A 23448-nucleotide genomic window follows, 5' to 3' on the forward strand; every position below is an offset into this window, starting at 1 on the left:
GAGGAAGTTAATACCCCAACCTATCTACCTGTTGACTGACAGCTACTTCAGCCAATCCCTTTGTGCTTCTCTTGTCCCAAGAGAGCCACCTGATGGGCCTTACCTGTTTCATGCGATGATTGACAGGGGCCTCCACTAATCAGGCAGAGTTCAGTTATTACAAGCAGCCAATCAGGAGAGCACCTGGCTGTAGGTGAGCTTCAGTGTGGGTGAGGTTGCTGATGTCCATGGGGGAGGAGTTTCTGACTTGTTTGTTCTCAGTTTCGGTGAAAGAAGAACAAGGAAAACATGGAGCTCAGCTGGGTTGTACTTGGAGCGCTAATATTCAGCCTAGGTAAGTGTCAGTCCCATGGATGGGGGTCCTGAGAGTGGTAATCTTGTGCCTGGTTAGGTGCACGTCCTGTGGATGGGCGAGCTGGGAGTGCTGATCCCATGGATGGCGGGGGGGGCTGGGAGTGCTGATCCCATGGATGGCGGGGGGGCTGGGAGTGCTGATCCCATGGATGGCGGGGGGGCTGGGAGTGCTGATCCCATGGATGGCGGGGGGGCTGGGAGTGCTGATCCCATGGATGGCGGGGGGGCTGGGAGTGCTGATCCCATGGATGGCGGGGGGGCTGGGAGTGCTGATCCCATGGATGGCGGGGGGGCTGGGAGTGCTGATCCCATGGATGGCGGGGGGGCTGGGAGTGCTGATCCCATGGATGGGGGGGCTGGGAGTGCTGGTCCCATGGCTGGGGGTGCTGGTCTGTTTTCTGTTTGAGGGCCAGTCCCATGTGTAGGTGTTCTGTGAAGGTAACCGGGATATACTGAGAGTATTGGTTTACAGACATAGTGATTAATGTGTTAATCACATATTAAGGAAGTATTCTGGAGAATAGGGCATTGTTTTACTTGATGATAATAAGAGATCTTTAATTTTTACGACTGTGTGTGTACTGTGTAATTTTTGGATATGAACCCATTTCCTGGAGAGGCCAAGATATTGATATTTTTTATTTTTTTTTATTTTTTTTTAAACAAATGTACAACAAAATCCATTTTATTAGAAATTTTCCATAACATGTGAAGAGCCACTTAGCAAACATTCTATTATCATATTGACTCTTGATCACATTATATGGAATGTTGTAAAACCTCCTAAAATGTGTCCTCTAACTTATCTATATCTAACTAACCCTTATTGTATCTGCCTTTATGCAAGCTTTCAGTATTACTAGCAATCCTTGTAATTGAAACATTTAATTAAAATAGTTTCTATTGAAGCAGGAAGTTAGAGTAAAATGTGTCCCCAGGAATGGTTTGTTGGGGGTGGGACATGTGTTGTGTTTGTCCAAAGATAAAAAAAAATCCAGTTAAACAGGTAGGTTTCACTCAGGGGGATGGGTTATTCACTAAAGTTAGGATTGTTTTGAATTCAAAGTGAGTTTCAACTTTAAGGCCGAAATAGACAAAACGGAAGCATAGCTCTGAATTTTTTTTTCAGTTTGGCTTTAAATTTGAAATACAGTTTGAATTCTCACTTTAGTGAACAGCCCTGCAGTGCATGTAGTTTTGCTCCTATGTAAACCAGGTCAATGGTCAATTTGTATCCAAACATAATCCTGAATTATCATCATTTTATCGTGTTTAAAAGTTAGTCTTTTAAAGTGCAGTTGGAAAAGTGTTGTATTCATAACTTCACGGTAACCACGGTTTCTGGTTATTATAAACACTTACTAATTAGACACACTGTTTATAGGGTCTTTTTGGCTTTCCAATGTACTCTGGATTAGTACATATTCTCACTTCATATTCATGAAGTAGTTATAACTTTATTTTTTTTATTTTATTTTTTAATAGGATGCTTTGTTCTATAATCCATATCTGGGGGATGATCGTTGGCCTCCTATGCACCCATTTTTTAAGCGTCAATGGTCACTCAAAATGTGTAGAGCCTGGTGTAAATAGTAGTATAACAGTTATTTTTTATTATAATAAAATATAGGTAAAAAGGGCATAGGATGGCGCATACTGTAGGATATATATGGGTATCGGGGTAGATGGCACAGGCTGGAGGGTAGGATAATGCAAGGTCATATTAGGTTGTCACAGGAGGTTTGTTGCAGAGTATTGGGATATAATGACACCAGTAGCCATGTGTCATGTTGCCACAGAGGGGCACAGACTGTCAGGTGTATGTTGCTGTTTACTATGGGTAGGGCAATTTAGGCTGTTTTTGTGGTATATGGTAGGTTAGCAGGTGAGATATTGCAAAGCTTTGGGGCTGGTTGGCACAGGCAGTCAGGTGAATGTTGCTGGTTATAGTAAGTAGAGTGGCACAGAATGGCAGGTGAGATGTTGCCATTGGAATGTAGTAGTGTACTTGTGTGTAGTGTTTACATTTAAATGCAGGGGTATGTGTTTGTATGTAGTCTTGGCTTTAACATGCAGGTGTGTTTTTGTGTGTAGTGCTGGTGTTTGCACATACTTTTAAGATTTTAGTAAAGTTTGCAAATGAAGGGTTGTGCTTGCATGTAGTGCTGGCTTTTAAATGTGTGTGTACATTTGTGTGCAGTGCTGGTGTTTGAATGAATGGGTGTGTTTGGATATAATGTTGGAGTTTTAATGTAGGGGTCTGTTTGTGTGTAATGTTTGTCTATGATTGCAGGGTGAGTTTACATGTTGTGCTGGGTTTGATTGCTGAGATGTATGCACATATACTAAAACACACATACAAAGACCCTAACGCACAAACTCAGATACACAGATGCACACAATTACACATATATGGACACTCCGATAAACACACATACCATGACCCACACATATTTCATGTTTTTCATATTTGTAGCGACCAGAGTGTCTCTTTTGGAGTCATTTTAATACTGGCTGAGGGTGGTGAGTGTGTGGGTCAGGAGCTGTCTCTCTCCTTGTTCCTGCCTCTCATACCTTTCTCACAGCTCTCTCGGTATGTAGGAGGAAGTGACCAGCTGTCACTTTCTCCTGGCATCATCTATGCCAATTGATTCAATCTATCTCTGTGACGAGATGCTAATTGGCATAGCATTTTACAGCACATGAGCAACAGCTTCCCAATATTTACCTATGGCAAAGCATTGGATTGGCTGAGATCGTCAAGCTTGATGATCTTAGTCATAGAGGCGGGGCCAGCCGCAGGCAGACTGGCACGACACGGGGGAAAACGGTCAGTAAAAACACTATTCCCGTGCGATCAGAGGGGAGCTGTTCACCTAAACATACACACTCACTGACAGACAGGCAAACACTGACACACACACTCACAAATTATGTTTTAATCCAATTTAAGTCCTCCCAGCCTTCCCTACCTTTGGGAGAGCTGGAGTGGATTGGCTTTTCCTGGGGTTCAGTGGGCGGCCAGCTGGAAGACAGTGGAGGTGGGCAGCGAGGGAGCTGTGATCTTCCTACTCTGCTTCCTCGTGCACTGCTTAGTTAGGCTGGGGCCAGAGTGATGCCATATTCTGGCTTCGGCATCACTAAGCAGAGCAGGAAGATCACAGCTCCCTCGCAGATAGCCTGCAGTATGCACAGCCGGCAACCTGCCCACTTTAGAGGGAACTGACTCACAAAGCCACATGCACCAGGACAAAATTCATGTTGTGTCTTTCAATTTTTTTTTTATTGTAGTAATATGCATAACTGCTATACACAATCAGAAAAATACAAATTTGCAGTGACATTCTTCATAAAATAAAGTAAGGGGAAAGAACAGAGGAATGAAGGTGTGCCTACATCATGTTTTTGTCTCTTAGAAGACATTTGTTGAAATGCTGGCCAAACCTTAATGATGCTTTTGTTTCTAAAAGTATTTTTTTCACCACTTTATTTTATCTTTCAGAATTGGTTTTTATATGAGTTTGTGTTAAAGGGACACTCCAGGCACCCAGACCACTTCTGCTCATTGGAGTGGTCTGGGTGCCAACTCCCACTACCCTTAACCCTGCAAGTGTAATTATTGCAGTTTTTCATAAACTGCAATATTTACATTGCAGCGTTAACTCCACCTCTAGTGGCTGTCTATTAAACAGCCACTAGAGGTCAGTTCCTGGGTTCTAGCACAGGTTTCCTGTGCTAGAGCGTCGCTGGACGTCCTCACGCTGTGTGAGGACCTTCAGCGTCGCTCAAAACCCCATCGGAAAGCATTGAAATTATTTTTCAATGCTTTCCTATGGGGAGACGTAATGCGCATGCGCGGCATTTCCGCGCATGCGCATTAGGTCTCCTCGGCCGGTGAGCGAGATTAGTCTCGCCCACCGGCCAACGTAATCACTAGGAGGAGTGTCGCGGAGGCGGAGACAGCGGCGAGGGACATCGCCACTGTCCCAGGTAAGTGACTGAAGGGGTTTTCACCCCTTCAGTAACCGGGGATTGGTGGGTGGGAGGGAGAGGGACCCTCCAGTGCCAGAAAAACGGATCGTTTTTCTGGCACTGGAGTTTCCCTTTAATGTACACCATTGTTTCCCCCTTAAAGGACCACTATAGTGCCAGGAAAACGACCTTGTTTTCCTGGCACTATATAAGGTTATTAGGCCCCCCTCAGCCACTTATTTTAATCCAGTGTCAGGCTCCCTCGGCTCTGGTGACCTCTCCTCCCCCTGCCGACGTCAGCGCCGAATGCGCATTCAAACCACCCATTGGAAAGCATTACTCAGTGCTTTCCTATGGGCGTAATCTCAGTGTGCTTTTCACACTGAGAATTGCGGAAGCACCTCTAGTGGATGTCAGGTAGACGGCCACTAGAGGCTGGACTAACCCTCAATGAAATCATAGCAGTTTCAGCTGCAGGGTTAATTCAAAAAGGACCTGGCACCCAGACCACTTCATTGAGCTGAAGTGGTCTGGGTGCCTAGAGTGGTCCTTTAAGCTTTCCAAGTACTTTGCAGGTGTGAGCAACCATATCCTGCTCAAGCCCCACCTAGTTTTGCTTTGAGTTTAATGGGGATACATTTAGCAAAAAATTAGAAAACCGTGAATATTTTAAAGTGGAATCTTCATCAAAGCAGTCTACCTGTGAGGTTTTAGTTTCTCTTTTATTTATTTATTTATTTATTTTTCTTCAGGGGTTGGAGAAAATTAATGGACAGAAGTCAGGGACCCACTGTCCCTGTATTGTAAAACTTCACATTAGTTTTCATAGTATGATGGAATGGAAGGGCTTTATATAGAACCTTAATTAAAATTAGATGTATCTGGAAAATCATCATGGGAGTTGAAATTCTACAACATCTGTGGAACTACCTTTTGGCACCCCAGATATCTGGGGCTCTATGCACTTAGCTAGCCCAGCAGTGCAGGCGCTAATTAATTGGCCGAGAGTGATCACCTTACACTGGGTTTAGCTGCTCAGATCGAACAGAAGCTCCTACCAGGAGCTCTCAATGGAGGAAGCATCCCACATAAGTTGTAAAACACTTGGGAAATGGTTTGCCAACTTACGTGGGGGGGCTGCCACGGCACATCAAGCACAATAATGTATAGTGGTTATGGTGCTTGTGTTCCTTTAATGCCTTTAACACTGGGATTCTTTAGCTGTACTTATTCCTGATATAACTCCAGCCATTTCCGTTTGTGTAGCTCCTGGAATTCTTAATTTGACCTCTGCCTTTTCCCAGACTGCTCATGTTGCCTTATCTCAATTACGGAATCTCTGTTGCAATGTTGATGTGTGCCAGAATATCCGTTTTGACTGTTGCAATGTTCCATCACACCACCTGTGTTTCATGTTGTTGGAGAACCTGCTTAGCCTGGCTAAGACTGCTGTAGTTATGTGGGTCACCATCAAAGGCCCAACAGCTGCAAAGGCTTGACCGTCTTTTTGCACTGAATATCCAGCTCCAGCACTCCTTTAAATAAATTCAGACTCTCCATAACATGTGCAGGTACTGTTATAATTAACCATTTTAGAGACCAGGGAAGGGGCACTCCCCATTGACCATAGTCTGTTGGGGCAGGCAACGTTCGGCACTCCAAATGTTGTGGACTGCATCTCCCATAATACTCTTACAGTCATAATTCTGGCAAAGCATCAGGGGAGATGTAGTCTGCAGCATCTGATGTGCTGAAGGTTGCTGTGACGGATCACCTGGCACCCCGAGTGGGAAGCTCCGCCAACAGATGCTTCCTAGCTGATGCTGAGGACCGTAAGCACCGCAGACTCCACAACCACTGTAGCTTAGCTGGGATCTCACCGTCTTCCTCCCACCCTGGACCAACCTCTGATATCCAGGACCGTGTGGGAAAGACCTTTCCTCCAGGAGAGTGTAGCTGTATAGCTCTAAGAGCTAGTGATATAGTAGTATAGCAGTTCCCCTCCAATCACGAGACCAAGTTACGTGTTGAGGGTTAAGCAGGACTCCATTTTAATGGTGCCACAGCTGGCCTTATATGCAAGTCCCCATGCAAGGGAACATCCACCTGGTGTCACGATTCCGGGAACCAAACACGCTAACACACACACAGAAAAGGTGCTGTACCGGACCTTAGAGTGGCCGGGCTAAGCACACAAAGAATAGTCAGGAGACAAGCCGAGTAAGGGGAACCAGAAGACAGAACATCAAGAGACAAGCTGAGGTCAAAAGGTAGGAGAAAGTCACAAAGTCAGATAAACAAGCCAGAGAGTACGTAACCAGAAACACAAGTTCAGTAGCAATACTAGCAAGCAAAGACCACAACAGGGCAGGGAGAGACAGGAAAGGTAAGTATTTAAACCTATTGATTAATTCTGATTGGATAATTTCCAATCAGAATTAACAATCACACGTGGGAGATATTTATACCTCCCACTGTGATTGAGGCACTGTGCCTTTAATGCCAGGTCAGGTGGCTGACCCCGGCGTTTATAAAACTGGGCGGTCTACCAGCGTGCAGCGTCATGCATGCTGCCACTGGGGGACAGAGAGGAAGACGCGGGCGGCATCCGTGGCTGGGAGGATGCCGCCCACCGAGCGCACACCAAGAAGGGGACCGCGGACGGCTGGAGGGTGAGTGCCGCGAGCGGACTGCAGCCTCCCCTCGCAGCAGCCCGCGGGATTCTGACACCTGAACCTTGTGGGTAACAGGAAGACAATTGTTACAAGCCAATGATAATGCAGTACAGTAGGTGACACTCCCACACATTACACACAATCCCTCCTCTCAGCCTGGGAGATAACTGAGTCAATTCCTGTATGTAACTCAATTATCTCCAGGCAGAAAAACATACATTTTTATAAAGTATAAAAAGTACCACAATAAACAACATATCCCCCTAAATGTCCCCTTAAAAAAAATCACCCAGATCAGAGCAGAGGTCCAGGAATTTTGTGGAAGTCCCCTTTTGACCGACCGCATGCATTTCATGCCCAAAACCGTTCCAGAGAATTAGGCTGTGCGGCCAGTCTATTTCAAACAGTCAAAATACCGTACGAATTAACGAACATAATTGTTTATGAACATAGTCAGTGTGTGTCCCTTGTTCGTGGGCTTCTGCCCACCGAATGCCGTTCGAATAGACAAAGTTCCATGGAAGGTAACTGTTCAGTGGTGTTCGTGCCGTCGCGTGTCCGATTTCAGTTCCATTAACTCAACGACAAAACACCGCTGAACACGTTCGACTAAACAAGATGGCCGCTGCCACATGCTCGACTTGTGGCTGCAGTTAACTACCAGCCTGGGAGGTGAATGGGCTGCACACTCCACTTGCGTGTGGTCAGGCTGTTCGGTGGTTCGGAGGTGGAAAGTTTGAAGGTCCTAAAAGGTACAAATATTTTTTTTTTCTTTTTTTTTTTTAACCATAATACATTAAAGGGGCCATAGTCACAGGGTTAACGGCTTGCAAGTAGTCCCCTCCAAACCGCAGTGGTGAAGTGGCTCTTGCCACAGTTGCCACATACAAATCCCCAACAGTAGTGATGTCGCGAACATGAAATTTTCCATTCGCGAATGGCGAACGCAAACTTCCGCAAATGTTCACGAACGGGCGAACCCGGCGAACCGCCATAGACTTCAATCTATCGAATTTTAAAACCCACAGGGACTCTTTCTGGCCACAATAATGATGGGCCCCCACCCACCTGAGCGGTGGGTGGGGGCCCTAAACAAGAATAAGGCGGGGGACCTAATGTCCTACCCCCTGGCCCCCACCCCTGAGCGGTGGGTGAGGGCCCTAAACAAGAATAAGGCGGGGGACCTAATGTCCTCCCCCCTGGCCCCCACCCCTGAGCGGTGGGTGGGGGCCCTAAACACAAATTGTGGGCACCCTAAATACCAATAGGGGGACACCTAATTTCCCCCCCCCGGTCCCCACCCCTGAGCGGCGAGTGGGGGCCCTAAATACCAATAGGGGGGGACCTATTGTCCTCCCCCCCAGCCCCCACCCCTGAGCGGCGGATGGGGCCCTATATACCAATAGGGGGGACACCTAATGTCCTCCCCCCGGCCTCCACCCCTGAGCGGCAGGTGGGGGCCCTAAATACCAATAAGGGGGGGACCTATTGTCCTCCCCCACGGCCCCCACCCCTGAGCGGCAGGTGGGGGCCCTAAATACCAATAGGGGGGGACCTAATGTCCTACCCCCTGGCCCCCACCCCTGAGCGGTGGGTGAGGGCCCTAAACAAGAATAAGGGGGGGGCGCTAATGTCCTCCCCCCTGGCCCCCACCCCTGAGCGACGGGTGGGGGCCCTAAATACCAAAAGGGGGGGACCTATTGTCCTCCCCCCCCCGGCCCCCATCCCTGAGCGGCGGATGGGGCCCTATATACCAATAGGGGGGACACCTAATGTCCTCCCCCCGGCCTCCACCACTGAGCGGCAGGTGGGGGCCCTAAATACCAATAGGGGGGGACCTATTGTCCTGGCCCCCACGCCTGAGCGGCGGGTGGGGGCCCTAAAAAAATGTCCCCCCCAGGTGACTAAGGGTCCCCAAACCCCTAGTCACCCCCTCCCCCCAAAAAATAAATGATCCCCCTACCTACCCCCCTCACGCTAAAAATAATGAGGGGGGACATTTAACTAAGAACCTGTAAAAAAAAAAAAAAATAATAACTTGCCATTCGATGTTTTCTTTCTTCTAAAATCTTCTTTTTTCAGACCCAAAAAAGGCCAAATAAATATCCATAATAACCGACGCAATTAAAAAGAAAAAAGTTTATTTGTATTTATTTTTACAGGTATTTAGTTAACAGTCCCCCCCTCATTATTTTTAGGGTGAGGGAGGTAGGTAGGGGGATCTTTTTTTGGGGGGGGAGGGGATGACTAGGGGTTTGGGGACCCCTAGTCACCTGGGGGGGACACATATTTTTTTTTAGGGCCCCCACCCACCGCTCAGGGGTGGGGGCCAGGGGGGAGGACAATAGGTCCCCCCCTATTGGTATTTAGGGCCCCCACACGGCGCTCAGGGGTGGGGGACGGGGGGGGAGGACAATAGGTCCCGCCCCATTGGTATTTAGGGTCCCCACCCGCCGCTCAGGGGTGGGGGCCGGGGGGAGGTCAATAGGTCCCCTCCTATTGGTATTTAGGGTCCCCACCCGCCGCTCAGGGGTGGGGGCCGGGGGGAGGTCAATAGGTCCCCTCCTATTGGTATTTAGGGCCCCCACCTGCCGCTCAGGGGTGGGGGCTGGGGGGAGGACAATAGGTCCCCCCTATAGGTATTTAGGGCCCCCCCCTGCCGCTCAGGGGTGCGGGCCGGGGTGAGGACAATAGGACCCCCCCATTGGTATTTAGGGCCCCCACCCGCCGCTCAGGGGTGGGGGCCAGGGGGGAGGACAATAGTTCCCCCCCCACCTGCCGCTCAAGGGTGGGGGCCGGGGGGGAGGACAATGGGTCCCCCCTATTGATATTTAGGGCCCCCACCCGCCGCTCAGTGGTTGGGGCCGGGGGGAGGACAATAGGTTCCCACCCTATTGGTATTTAGGGCCCCCACCCTCCGCTCAGGGGTGGGGGCCGGGGGGGGAGGACAATAGATCACCCCCTATTGGTATTTAGGGCTCCCACCCGCCGCTCAGGGGTGGGGGCTGGGGTGAGGACAATAGGTCTCCCCCCATTGGTATTTAGGGCCCCCACCCACCGCTCAGGGGTGGGGGCCGGGGGGAGGACAATAGTTCCCCCCCCCAATTGGTATTTAGGGCCCCCACCTGCCGCTCAGGGGTGGGGGCCGGGGGGGAGGACAATAGGTCCCCCACCCTATTTGTATTTAGGGCTCCCACCCGCTGCTCAGGAGTGGGGGCCGGAGGGGAGGACAATAGGTCCCCCCTATTGGTATTTAGGGCCCCCACTCGCCGCTTAGTGGTTGGGGCCGGGGGGAGGACAATAGGTTCCCCCCCTATTGGTATTTAGGGCCCCCACCCGCCGCTCAGTAGTGGGGGCTGAGGGGGAGGACAATAGGTCCCCCCTATTGGTATTTAGGGCCCCCACCCTCCGCTCAGGGGTGGGGGCCGGGGGGGAGGACAATAGATCACCCCCTATTGGTATTTAGGGCTCCCACCCGCCGCTCAGGGGTGGGGGCTGGGGTGAGGACAATAGGTCTCCCCCATTGGCATTTAGGGCCCCCACCCGCCGCTCAGGGGTGGGGGCCGGGGGGAGGACAATAGTTCCCCCCCCCTATTGGTATTTAGGGGCCCCACTCGCCACTCAGGGGTGGGGGCCAGAGGGGAGGACAATAGGTCCTCCCTCCTTATTTTACTTTAGGGCCCCCACCCGCTCAGGGAGGGGGGACCGTTTTTTTTTTTGTTTTTTTTTTTAACAGTGAGCAGCCACATGCCCCTAATTTTTACTTAGTATTAGTAAATTTGGCTGAAAGACCACAAAAAAAAAAAGAGAAAATAGGGGCGGACCGAACATCGCATATGTTCGCCGTCCGTGGCGAACGCGAACGTGCTATGTTCGCCAGAACTATTCGCCAGTGAACCGTTCGGGACATCACTACCCAACAGTACCAGTTTAGATCCCAGAAAATTATTGTCACTGTTCTTTGCAAAGACAAATGACTATCAGTGTAGGACTTAAATGGGAACTGTTTTTATCTTAGGATTTTTAAGATTGTGTTTCCTTATGCCTTTATATTTGGCCAATATGCATTTGCAAGGTCGGAGAAATTAAAGGAAAGCTTTAGTATAAAATACATTATATAGATAATGGCATTAAAATGGGGAAAGAAATGATAAGAGTGCATTAAACTGTCCTGAATTCTGCAGAATAGTCCAGATTTTTGGGGACACAGGACTTGTTCCCAATAATCATAGTGTGAGTGCATTATTGTATGCGCTCTTGTTATGTTTAAGGCACTTGGACTCCGCAGAGAGCATTGAAACAGGGTTTATTGCATGTCTTCCCCTTAGTGGGCTGGCCTTAGATGATTGCCAGTCTGCTTGGCATGCATTCACAACAGGCTGACTTACCAATAATTTGGGTAGACCCATGACTTTCTGGGGCAAAATGAAGCAATTGCATCACTGTCCCGCCACCTTTACCACCCCTTAGGAAGTATGCTGTATACCATCTTGGTAATAATGCAAACTTGTGATGGTGTTTAGAGTGACACTTTAAATTAATAAATCCACACCATTGTATTTATCTCTCAATGAGGTCCTCCATATTGTCTCCCTTTTAGCCATTATTATAAATTCCTGCCCTTTGTACCTCGTAGTTCGCAAAAAGAAAACCGGATAAACCGAAACAGGAACATTGTTTTCAGCTGTGCCTGTGCTGAACTAGATTGTGAGTTTTGCAGCTACATTTTTAATATATTTATTAAATAAGAGGAAGAGGAAAAAAATGTTTAGCAGAAGTAAATTATGTTGTTCATTGTTTTATTCTGTTGTGTAATTTCCTGACAAGCAATTTTAAAAGAGTACAAGAAATATTGGTATTCCGAGACCTGGCGATAACTAGGTTCTTTGCACACTATGAAAATGATGTATTTGCCAAGGCAGAGATGAGGGTGTGTAACTGCCGATTGGCAGTTTACTTGTCCCTCCGTCCTTGATGTTTGTTCTGAATTATTTACTATGCAAAATGAAAGCAGTTTTTCGTTGAGGCTTATTTAGTTGAGGTAGTGTGAAATTTCACTGTTCTTACCATTAACCTTTGTCTTGCTCTGAAAATACAGTGAAATTATGGAATATTAATGAGCTTTACATTCTCCTGCTTTCCAAAAACGATATCGACCGCTATGTGTTAAATCGAATAAAGTTACTTGCGCGCTATCCCAAATCCCTATGCATGTTGAAATAACTAGAGTTTTTTAGTATCACTCCAATGGCCATTAAGGTGTAAGCTCACCTGCCACGCCAAAGCAAACCCTCTTAGGTGAGTCCCACACTAATTGTTTATCTTGTAGTCTTCAGCTATAAGGTATAATCCCTAATGAGACAGAGATGGCCATTTTTCTAAACCCCTATACACTTATTAACCCTTAACAGGTGACACATGGGGTGCGTGGCAGCATTTTAACATGGCTGTGTAATACAAATATACAAAACTTTATTTAAATGCGCATACGGATATAGTGCGCAAGCATTTTTTTCTTGTATGTATTGGGGCTGATGTGTACTATAGTCTTTGCTGCTGAAAAGAGTAGTGGGAGTTTGAGCACGATGCTTAGTCCTGTATGTTTCTATGTGTTCATTCTGACTTGTTTTGTGAATGGAGCAACTGTTACACAACAATCCATGTTTAATATAGGCTTGGTTTACTTTAAAGTTGTACTCTTGTACATTAACAAAAAAATGAAATTTAGTATTAGACCTCTGGCACTCATTCAGTAGACTGATCAGGTCCTCTGATTATATTTACAGAGCCAGTGATTATTGACCAATAAACAGTTACTGGTTGTCTCCTTGTGACATGACCAATGTGTCGCTGAGTAGATATCCCTGCTTGACTATGGTTTATAAAGGTCTCTGATGGCTGTACGAATGATACAGGGAAAACTGAAACATCAAATGTTTGTTTAAAATTATTTTTTACTATGCAGCCACTTTATTTTGCTGGTATTTTACTACGTAAGGCAATGCAATTCTCTTCGAAGAATAACACAACACTTTCGATTGTTTATCTTAAACAGAAAGACAAGGTCACATAACTGTGGTAGGTTAAAGATTGGAAACAAAATTCCAATCACACCTTGTTAAACTTTTGTGATGGATATTGAATAACACCAGAAATCATTTCCGCTCAGCATTGTTGGTGCACTGTAGGCTTGCTCTGCATGGGTTCCATTTATGTTCATTGAAGCCAGATTACTTTCCTGATTTTAAGTAGAAACGCTGCCAGTTGCTTTTTACCAAGTGATGAGGAATGTAGCCGAACCTGTCTGACTAGCCTTTTCTTCCACTGTGGGTGTGGTCCGGACAGTGACGAGCATTCTAGTAACATTGAACGTGGGTGTTTACATATATTGGTCTTGATTTCACTACAGATTATAGTCTATTTTTTCAGGAACCATCCATAAAAAAAAACAAAAAAAAACATATATATATATGCTCTTTTAATATTAACAGAAATTCAATGTACTTCTTCCTTGCTTCTCACAGTTGGTCACCTAATGATTGTTTGCTCAATCGTACACTTGCTGTTTTCTCTCTAAAAATGTCTCAAAATTATTAAGCTTTCTCAACATAGTTTCACTGTCCCTTTATTTAATTATAACCGTAACGTGTGTCTGCTATGGTCCTTCCATAATCTTTAATGATTTCCAACCTGCAAAGTGCTCTTCAGCCTTTTGTTTGAGAGCTAAAATCTATCATGTCTGATGATGGCAACACATATCCTCTGGTGCTTTACTTTGAAGTCTAATTTAAACTATTTAGCCCATCTCTAAAGGGAGATGCTTTATCTGCTTATTACAATCCTAGTCCTTGCTTTTGTTGCTAATTTTCATTTTAATCATGCATATCGGTTCGACAGGACACCTGCTCTTCCTACAGCAGTTTAAGATCTGTATGTGTCTACTAGGATATGACACCCCGAATTACACGTGTTTGTGTTTGTAGTGGCACAGGTTTTTTCCTTGGCTCTAGAAAGGCCGAAGATAATGTTTAAGTGTAAGAATTCACTCGCTCAATCACTGGTGTCGTGAAAATGAAAGGGATGGGTGGTGAGAGACCTGGAGTATTTCTGGAAGAGAATTATAGATGATACTGGACTCTGGAGTTTACTTTCCACTATTTCTATTGCCGTGATTTAGGTGTCGCTCCCAGCCTGTGCACATCAAGTTCATTCTGTTCCAACAATGGACTAAAGCATCTCTGTTTTAGAGTATCCACTGCACACAGTTTCCTCCTACTTCATGATATGGGAGTGACTGCATTCAGAATTAGACCATATCTCCATTGCATCAACTACTTATCGACTTTTAACTTCATGGTTTCTGGACTAACACACCCCAGTTAGAGCTCTATTTTCACACCCTGTGCTCTGGCTCTCCCTACCTAGAGGCAAACAATTGAGAAAGAAAACCTTTTAGATACTAGCAATAACATTAGGAGTTTTCTTAAACTGTCACAGGTGGCTGTAAGAGGTGTATTGTGATAGAATAAAAGACTTCTCCTGTAACATTCAAACGTCAATTATTATAAATCTGTAAAATGGCGAGTTAAAACGTGTTAAGGAAATTCAGGTTCTGGATGTGCATTCAGAATAGATTTTGCGAAACTCACTAAAATGCTGCCACCTGCTGGCTTTAAAGTGGATCCCTTAACTCAGAGGCCTTTTTCCATTGGTGTATTCTGTAACATAGTATTTAATTTTTGGTCAGGGATTCAAATTATGTTGACATTAGCTCTGTAATCCAGTCTAACTATTTGAAACATTAAAACCTGTTTTGCAGACTGTTGAATCAGATTCTGTTATCTATTATATATTTTTTTTTTCTGGAGACCCAGCCTACTGGGTCTGATGAAAAGGATGTGCCTATTCTTACCTTTTAGCAGTTAACAAATAGGATTTAGGGACACAATTTTTAAGACCTTTTGTTCTAAAACATCCCATGGGACAATGCTGTGAAATGTGTATATATTTTAAACTGTGTGTTTGAGTTTTGATTCATTGCAAATTCTAACTTACACTTTTTGTTTAATACAGTTTCAGCTGATAATGGAGTGACTACGACTACACCAACCCTCAGTGTTAAACAAGGACAATGTAAGCCATATTTTATTTTTAGTTTTTGTTCGTTTGTTAGTTTCTTCTATGGGAAAACCAAGACTTTAAAGAAACAATATAGGGTCAGGAACACACACCAGTATTCCTGACCCTATAGTGTTAAATCAGTCATTTAGGTGGTTTGTCCCGCTCTCCCCTCCCCCCCCAATCACCCTTAAAATGTAATAAAATTGGCCATGTTTCCAGTGCTGTGTGCCTCTGCTGGCCCCGGTCCCAATCCACCTCCTTGCTGACATCAGAATGTATAATAATATATATATATATATACACTAAAAAAATTACTAATTCACCAACACAAAAGGGCATTAGGTCAGGAAAAAGTTGTACAACCCTATAAGAATGCTTGATGATTAAAAAGAAAGTATTTATTAATTAAGCTAAAAAACTTAGTCTCCTACCTAATAGGTACTAAGGTAGGGTAGGCATAGATGCCTAAAGCAAAGCTGCAGGTAACTTTCAGGGATACTACAAAAAAGGTATATACCCTAGTCCAAGTGAGCAAACAACAAAGTACTCCATCTATACACTACACAGCCATAGATAATCTGGAAACCACTCTGTCTATAGTTCCATACTGACTACTAGGTACTACCTGAACTGAGTCCCTGTTACCTCAGCATAGCACAGAGCCAATGCCTACCAATACCGCTAGTCCTATAGAGGGACTAAAGTGATAACCAAGTGCTACCACCCACAACCCAAGTGCATAGTGAAAAGAAAATAATAACAAAGCCCGACGCGCGTTTCGGCGTATCAAGACGCCGTCGTCAGGGGCAAGTACAGAAGTTACCCACATCTCCCGCTTCCTTAAATATCCGGTAAACGATTAAGCGTACTGATCACAGCTGATTCCCTAATTGGTAATTGCATATTGTTGGTCCAGGCGATACTCCGCCCACCTGTCATCTGGTAGCGTCAACTGCGGCCCGAACCACTTCCGCATATCCCACGTGACCACAGCGTCATCGCTAAGTCACGTGAGTGGGAAGGGAAGGGGGCGGCGGACGTCGACTGTAACTACGCCTACAACACTGACAGTACTAGTGAGTCACTTGGACATCCCTGGTGAGTCACTGGACCCGGTGTCTACTTATAGATATTTTTTAAAGAAGCATTGGATTAGTGGAATTGGTAAGGAGGCAGGGCCAAATGCCAGCTTGGCCAATCACCACCTCTGTGGTCATGCAGAGCGTCTGAGGAGTGGTTAGTGGAGGCAGGGCCGGCGCGTCCATAAGGCGGCACAGGCGGCCGCTTTAGGGCACACCGGCTCTGGGGGCGCAAAAGATTGCAGTGACCAGCAGAAGGGAAGCGCTCCCTCCTGCCAGGTCACCTTCTGGACCCCTGGCGGGCGGCAGTGTTCTAATGAGAGGCGGCGAGGAGCTCTAACCTGTCTGCTCTGCTCCCTCGCGCGCCGTTTGCTGACTCTGCGGGAGCCGGAATATGACGTCATAATCCAGCTCCCGGCATCAGTAGACAGCCCGCGAGGGAGCAGAGCAGACAGGTTAGAGCTCCCTCGCCGCCTCTCATGTGTGTGTCTGTGTATGTGTCTGTGTTTGTCTGTGAGTGTGTGTCTGTGTGTTTGTCTTTGAGTGTGTGTGTCTGTGTATGTGTTTTTGTGTGTGTGTGTGTTTATGCATTTGTGAGTGAGTGTGTGTGTGTCTGTGAATGATTGTATGAATGTGTGTCTGTCAGTGTATGAGTGTTTTGTCAGTGTGAGTGTGTCTATCAGTGTGTGTTTGTGAGTGTCTGTCAAATCAGTGAGAGTATGTTTGTGATTGAGTCTGTGTCTGTCAATGAATGAGTGTGTGTCAGATCAGTGAGTCTGTGTGTTTGCCATTGAGTGTGTGTGGCTGTTAGTGTGTATACGCCACTGAGTGTAGTGTAGCGTGGCGGAGCGCAGTACAGGAGCTTCTGTTTCCTGTACCCGGCCAGACTGACAGGAAGTGCTCACTAAGAGAAGCTCCTGTAGAGGATCTGCTCTGCAACGCTACAAGACAGGTAGGTAGGAGGCACACCAGGAAGGGGAGTGTGTCTGCTAAGAGGGTGGGGGGTGCACCAAGGGACCGAGAGGGGAGGGGAGAGGAACACTAAGGGATGGGAAAGAGGGAGGGGCTGGTTAGGAGGCACATAGGTGAAGATGTTAATTTTAGAAGGGGGGGGGGGGGGTGGAAAAATGCATCTTCGCCTATGTACCCAAAAATCCTTGCACCGGCCCTGAGTGGAGGTGTCCCTAGGGGGCAATGTAAACACTGCCTGTCTTCCTTGTGATTACACCAGTTAAGTAGACTTAATAATGTATATGTAAAAACAAAAAAAAAATATGAAGGGGGGAAAAAAAGTGTGTGTGTGTGTGTGTATGTATATATGTATGTGTGTAGATATAAAAAAATAAAGGAGGTTAGCGCTAATAATAAAAGGTGGATGGGCAGTGGCCTAGCAGAGGGTAACCCTCTACAGCAAGAATGGGGAAACCACAACAACAGTAATGCAAGGCTGCGCCAAAATATATCAATGTGGACTACAGATCGTAAAAAGCATATAAATAATACATATATAAAAGTGCAAACAAAATAGTTGGTATTATATATAAAATAGTCCAAAGAGATTTAGAAGTTGCACTGTGGCAATATGTCTTTTAGGGTGCTTTGGTGATGGGGTCTCCTCTCTGATTATAGTAGTCCGATTGTTCTCGTGATATGGAAGACACAAGATAAGAGACCAATCGTATAGAGTGTAAGGGTCAATATATGTGAGAAAAAGATATACACAAATAATAAAACGATTTACGCGTTTCGCCACTAGGGCTTTTATCCCATTTTGAAAAAGCCCTAGTGGCGAAACGCGTAAATGGTTTTATTGTGTATTTTATATGCTTAAAGATTTTTTGGTTACTATTTTTGCCAGCTACCTTTTTACACACTTTTCTACTTTTTACACACTTTTCTACTTTTTACACACTTTTCTACTTTTTACACACTTTTCTACTTTTTACACACTTTTCTACTTTTTACACACTTTTCTACTTTTTACACACTTTTCTACTTTTACCTGGCATCTTATCGATATTTTTTTTATTGCGTGCTTACAAGCTTATCTGAGGTGGGGATCATAGCAACAACGCTGTTACCATAGTGCAGTTGGCCTGCACTATATTTGTAAGTACATTTCTATTTAACAACTTTTACACCCTGCCAAACAGTGAGCACTATTAGCTGTTTTTATATATCCCTTTCCTGAGAGTTGGACATCATTCCCTCCAGAGGACAACTATCCATATATCCCATAAACGGGGATCGCTGTATGCCTGTTATACCTGAGCTAGCTATAGCTCATTTAAATGTTATTTATATATATTTGTGTTAAGGGCTCATGATAGTACAGAAGATACAAACACTGATAAGTGTAGGATGGTATTAAAAGAGCAAGTCGGTCGTGGTGTGCCGGAACCGACGATGAGGTAGGCCTGTAAATAAAGAGGGCAAAAGTAGAATATCAAATTTATTACATACCAGCAATATACATACTTTAACCAGACATGTCTTGAAAGGCATTTCTTACTTCTTGTACCGGGTTAGGTATGTATCTAGAGTAAGCCGATGATTTCCAGCGCCCTAGTGACTTGATGACATGAACTGGAATGTTTGCACTGGATGCTGTGGAGGCCGCTCCTATGCGGAAGGAGTGGCCCGAATAGTTAGCTGATTTGAGGCCCAGCTGTGTAAGTAAAGACCTGACGTGTGTCATAAAGGTGGTGGTAGTGAGTACCGAACCTTGTAGACTGAAAGTGGTTGAGATGGTGGTTCGTTGTTATGCTGGGTATATGAGTCCAGTAGTTTGACGGGGCTCCACCTGTTGTGAGTAGGATAGTACTTAACCTCTACTGAAAGTGCATGTTGACTGGTTTTGGAGTGAGGCAGAGTCAAGATATAATAGTCCATGTGTTTTGTTAAGTGTGAATGAAGTAGGATGTGAGTGGGCTGTGTTGTGCTGATGGCGGTAAATTCTCTTGGTCTCAAGAAACCATAAACAAGGCTACGTATATGGCGCTTTTAACGATGAGGTTTGTGTTGTTGGCAAAGGGTTTAAATCTAGTGAATTGTATAAGTCTTTAAAAATATGGAAATCTATGGGTAGCCTCTGGGCCGTACGTGGGGGTTCGGATCTCTGAATACCCCTAAGGATGTTCTTAATTGGTGGAAAGACACTTGATTTGTCTGGTTGTAAAGTTAGCATGTGATGTTGGATGCCTGTCAGATATGGTTTGATTGTGTTGTATGATAGTTTGAGTTTGAGGTGGCAAAAAGAAGCAAAGCCCAACCAGGATGTCACGATGAAAGGTTGTAAGATGTTGTGTTCAGAAAGGAATCTTTAAATCAAATGAAAGCTCTATCGTAAGTTTCCCGGGTATTAGTAGACAGTGCTAATTGGGACAATGTTCTGCTATGTTGCATAATAGCATCTAGTCCATTACTAGATGGTGGAATAGTGGGGTGTTCGTGGCTGTGAGTGCGGCTGACGGGAGTATTTGACGAAAAGCCTGGAAATTAAAGCGAGACAAATTGTCAGCAGCAGTGTTACATACACCTGGAACATGAATACAAAACAAGAGAAAATTATGACATGCAGCCAGCCAAGTGAGTTTCCTCAAGAATCTCATAATAGTCAGTGATTTGGATCAGCCTTGTTTATGTGACAAGTTACTTGGTTGTCTGAGTAGCAACGTACAGACGAACCTGCCCATAAATGCACCCATGCCACGGCAACCGTCACGATGGGATATATCTCAAACAGAGCTGAGGTAGTGGAAAAACCCTCCAGGTCCTGAACGTCTGAAGGCCAGCTGCCCCAAAGCCATTCGTTCCTGAAAAATTGCTGCAAAACCTGTGGTAGACGCCGCGTCTGACCAAATGGTAGGTGAGGAGTCAGACAATTTTGGAAGGAACATGCTTTTACCATTCAGGGTGGTTAAAAATTTTCTCCACATAATTACACCTGCCGTGGCTTGGGTATCCAGGGGTGACCTGTGTCCATCATGTCTAAAAGTGGGAAACATGTAAAGGAGTTGTGAGATGAAAGCCCGGCCTTGAGGTATGATGCGAATGGCAAAATTCAGTGACCCAAGCAGAGACTGTAATTCTTGCGGTTGCAAGTACCGAGTTGTATGTAGAGATTATGTTGATCAGAATGTTTTCTACCTTGGGCGTGGCAGGCTAGCTTGCATGGTGGCTGAGTCTAGTATGATACCCAGGAATGTGATGAAGGTATCTGGTCCTTCAGTCTTTGTGGAGGAGACTGGGACACCCACCTGTTCGAATAGACTGATGGTTTCTTTTAGGCTACTGGGAGGGGAAATATTCTCCTCGACCAGTAAGAAATCATCCAGATAATGTATAACTGTAGGGCATCTGGCTATATTTAATAAAACCAGCATAGGGTTTCGGCGAATACGTCGAAAATGGCCGGACTACTTTGGAACCTAAATGTTAAACGTGAGCAAAATAGTAGTACCATGCAGGTGACACAGTGTAGGGTGGATAGGCAGTAACTTGAAAGCATTGTGATATCAGTCTTACTGAGCCATGCTCCGGCCCCTGCCTGCATGATAGCCGTAATGGCGTGATCTATGGTGGAATATTGCAGTGAAAATTCCTCAGAGGGTATGAGGGAGTTCAGACTAGGAGTGGCAGAGGTGTGAGGTGTTGATAGATCAATGATAAGTCTCTGTTTGTGAGAAGATTTCCCCGTGACAATACCGATGGGGTTTGTCCGCCATGTGGTGAACGGAGGGGACTGGAAGGGCCCCCATAGGAAGTCCTCTGCCACTTCCTGGCTATGAGTGTCTCCACCGCTGTAGGGTTTGTTGTGCGGATTGTAAATTAGGACATTCCAGGATTCCGGAAGGCATGTGTATGAGGCCTGTGTGAATCCTTCTGATAGACCCGAGATAATGAATTCCACCAAATGTCTAGATGGATGATGTGGCAGTAATGTCGTAAGTACAGAAATGTTTATTGATGTTAAGTATAGTTTTGGGATACATTTTATTTGGACACAGATTTAGCATGTGCCCTGAAACAGATGGCTGGAGAAAGTGATTGCAACTCAACCAGTGCTGGAGGGGTCGCAGCGGCCGACCCAGCCATGGTAAGGGGTGTAGTGACCGATTCCCCAGGGGTGATACTGGCAGGCTAACTAGGCCTGAAAGGCGAAAAATTAATCTTGTTTTGTGACAGGTGAGGCCCTGCTAGTTGCCAAGTGGCTATGAGAGGCTCTGTCTATGAGTTGGCGCGAGGGGTTATTGAGGCCACCCGTCGTAGTGGCAGGAATCGTAGGCCTCTCGGTGATAGTAAAAGAAAACAGGGGGAGGGAGTGACAGGTGAGGCCCTCTCTATAATATTGCGAGGCGGCTAACTCACGTGTGGCCCGATGGCATTTGCCTCCGAAACGTTGAGGCGGGGTGTTGGCCTCGCGGACCACTAAACGATAGGCAGAAATGCCAAGAAGGGAGGTACCTATTTGGGCCTATACCCCTAACTTGCCAGTACTCTATGGCCTAGAAGAATGAAACGTATGTGAACTACAACGTGAGCAGGCTTACGCACCTGGTAGTATGTATGAAGTTTTGAGATTCGACAGGTATGAAAACCTGGATAAACCTAAAAAGGGATAGAGTGAGAATAGATCCTGTGAGACCTGTGTAATCTGTATAGGCTGGGATTAGGGCTTCTAGCAGTATGTGTGGGAGGTGTAAAATCTATGAGTATGATAGTAACATGACTGCCCATGCCTGGTGACAAGCGTTACGCTGAGTCCGATACCTGGCAGCAGGGGATTGGCCGTGTAATGTGTATATATGGAAGGTGATCAGATGATATGCATGTCACTAAACTGATCTGGGAATGCAAGGGACTTTTTAATGTGAAGTGACAATATGCAGAATCATAAATGTTGCTGTAAAGTGACGTATGAATGTATGAACCAGAACGTGTGATTCAAAAACCGAAAGTCTTGTGAGACGTATATGCCGTGTTCTTGAATACTCGTGTTACGTCGTCTGAGTGTGTCAAGAAAAGGCCTGAGTTTGTAAATGCCATGTGAAATTATGTGAAATGACAATCTATGCAGAAAATGTTGTAACGTGACGTATGAGTGGTTGAACCAATGCGTGTGATTCAACCCGAAACCCTCTGTGGAAGGTAGGACCGTGTTCTTATATACTCGTGGTATATCGTATGAGTATGATAAGAAATGGCCTGAATAGTTAGTGCCATGTAATCGTAATGTACATGGTTGTAATAACATCATATCTCCATTATACTCTTTGAAAATAGGACCGTGTCCTTGAACTCGTGGTATGTCGTACGAGCATGACAGAAAAAGGAGCCGTAATGTAGGCTAACCATAACTGTAATATACATGTAATATCTGCATTGTAAAATAAAATAACTATTATTATATATATATATATATATATATATATATATACAAACTGAAACAAAATAGACAACCTAAGATCGTGTAAAATAAGTATTTGAAAGTTTAACCGATTACTGTGCAGGAAACGTATGATTGGTTGGATCAGTACGTGTGATTCAACCCGAGTATGCATGAAAAGGAATTAAATCCTTGTGTCATGGTTAACAACAAAGAAATGAGGCCTGTAACGTAGGCTGATTTAATTGTAATGAAATGGATAATTATATTTAAAAAAAAAAAAAACTCCAGTAAGCGTGGGAGTCCAATGTCTATACAGAAATGTTAGCTGGTTTCATACCCTTGATGTAATAAGTGATACCTTAAAAATAGCATGAAAATGGTCTGTCTATTTAACCAAGCAACTTTTTAACCAGATGTAAATACGTGAAATGATGAAATGTAACTCACGAAAAAGATCTATGTGAATACATAGCAGAATAACCGAATCTTAGTATGAAGGGAAACAGAAGTTAGCATGAATAGCTTAACCGTATGCATTTTAATGCGAACAGCAATCGTGCATAGAATATACTATGAATAAGTGCCGACCAGAAAACACAAACCGAAATGACAACCGTTTAAATGAAGCAAGGTTGGTTTTTACATGAAATGCAATAATGTCTGAGAAGCCTGTAGTACACTGAATGACCGGTAGGGGTCAGTGTGTAGGCGAAAATGCAGTGGTTCGTTGGTTTGTACATGAAATGCGATAATGTCCAAGAAGCCTGTAGTACACCCAAAGACTGGTAGGGGGTTTAAACGAATGATATGCATGAACATGCAATGGTTTTAGAACAGACTTAGACAAAATGCAGCC

At 45.2% G+C, this 23448-nt stretch overlaps 1 protein-coding gene across 2 annotated transcripts in view; it reads left to right on the forward strand.

Moving 5' to 3' along the window:
• Positions 1 to 221: 221 nt before the first annotated feature.
• F11R (F11 receptor) overlaps positions 222 to 23448 on the forward strand; it is a 35962-nt gene continuing 12735 nt past the window's right edge. The window contains exons 1-2 of one of the 2 annotated variants that reach the window (XM_063439921.1): positions 222 to 334; positions 15075 to 15134. In XM_063439921.1, the coding sequence (XP_063295991.1) occupies positions 289 to 334; positions 15075 to 15134 (106 nt within the window). In that variant the 5' untranslated portion in view covers positions 222 to 288. The remainder of the gene's footprint in view (positions 335 to 15074; positions 15135 to 23448) is intronic. The other variant, XM_063439920.1, reaches the window with a different exon arrangement.

Source organism: Pelobates fuscus, chromosome 13 (genome assembly GCF_036172605.1).
Source record: "Pelobates fuscus isolate aPelFus1 chromosome 13, aPelFus1.pri, whole genome shotgun sequence".
NCBI lineage: Eukaryota > Metazoa > Chordata > Amphibia > Anura > Pelobatidae > Pelobates > Pelobates fuscus.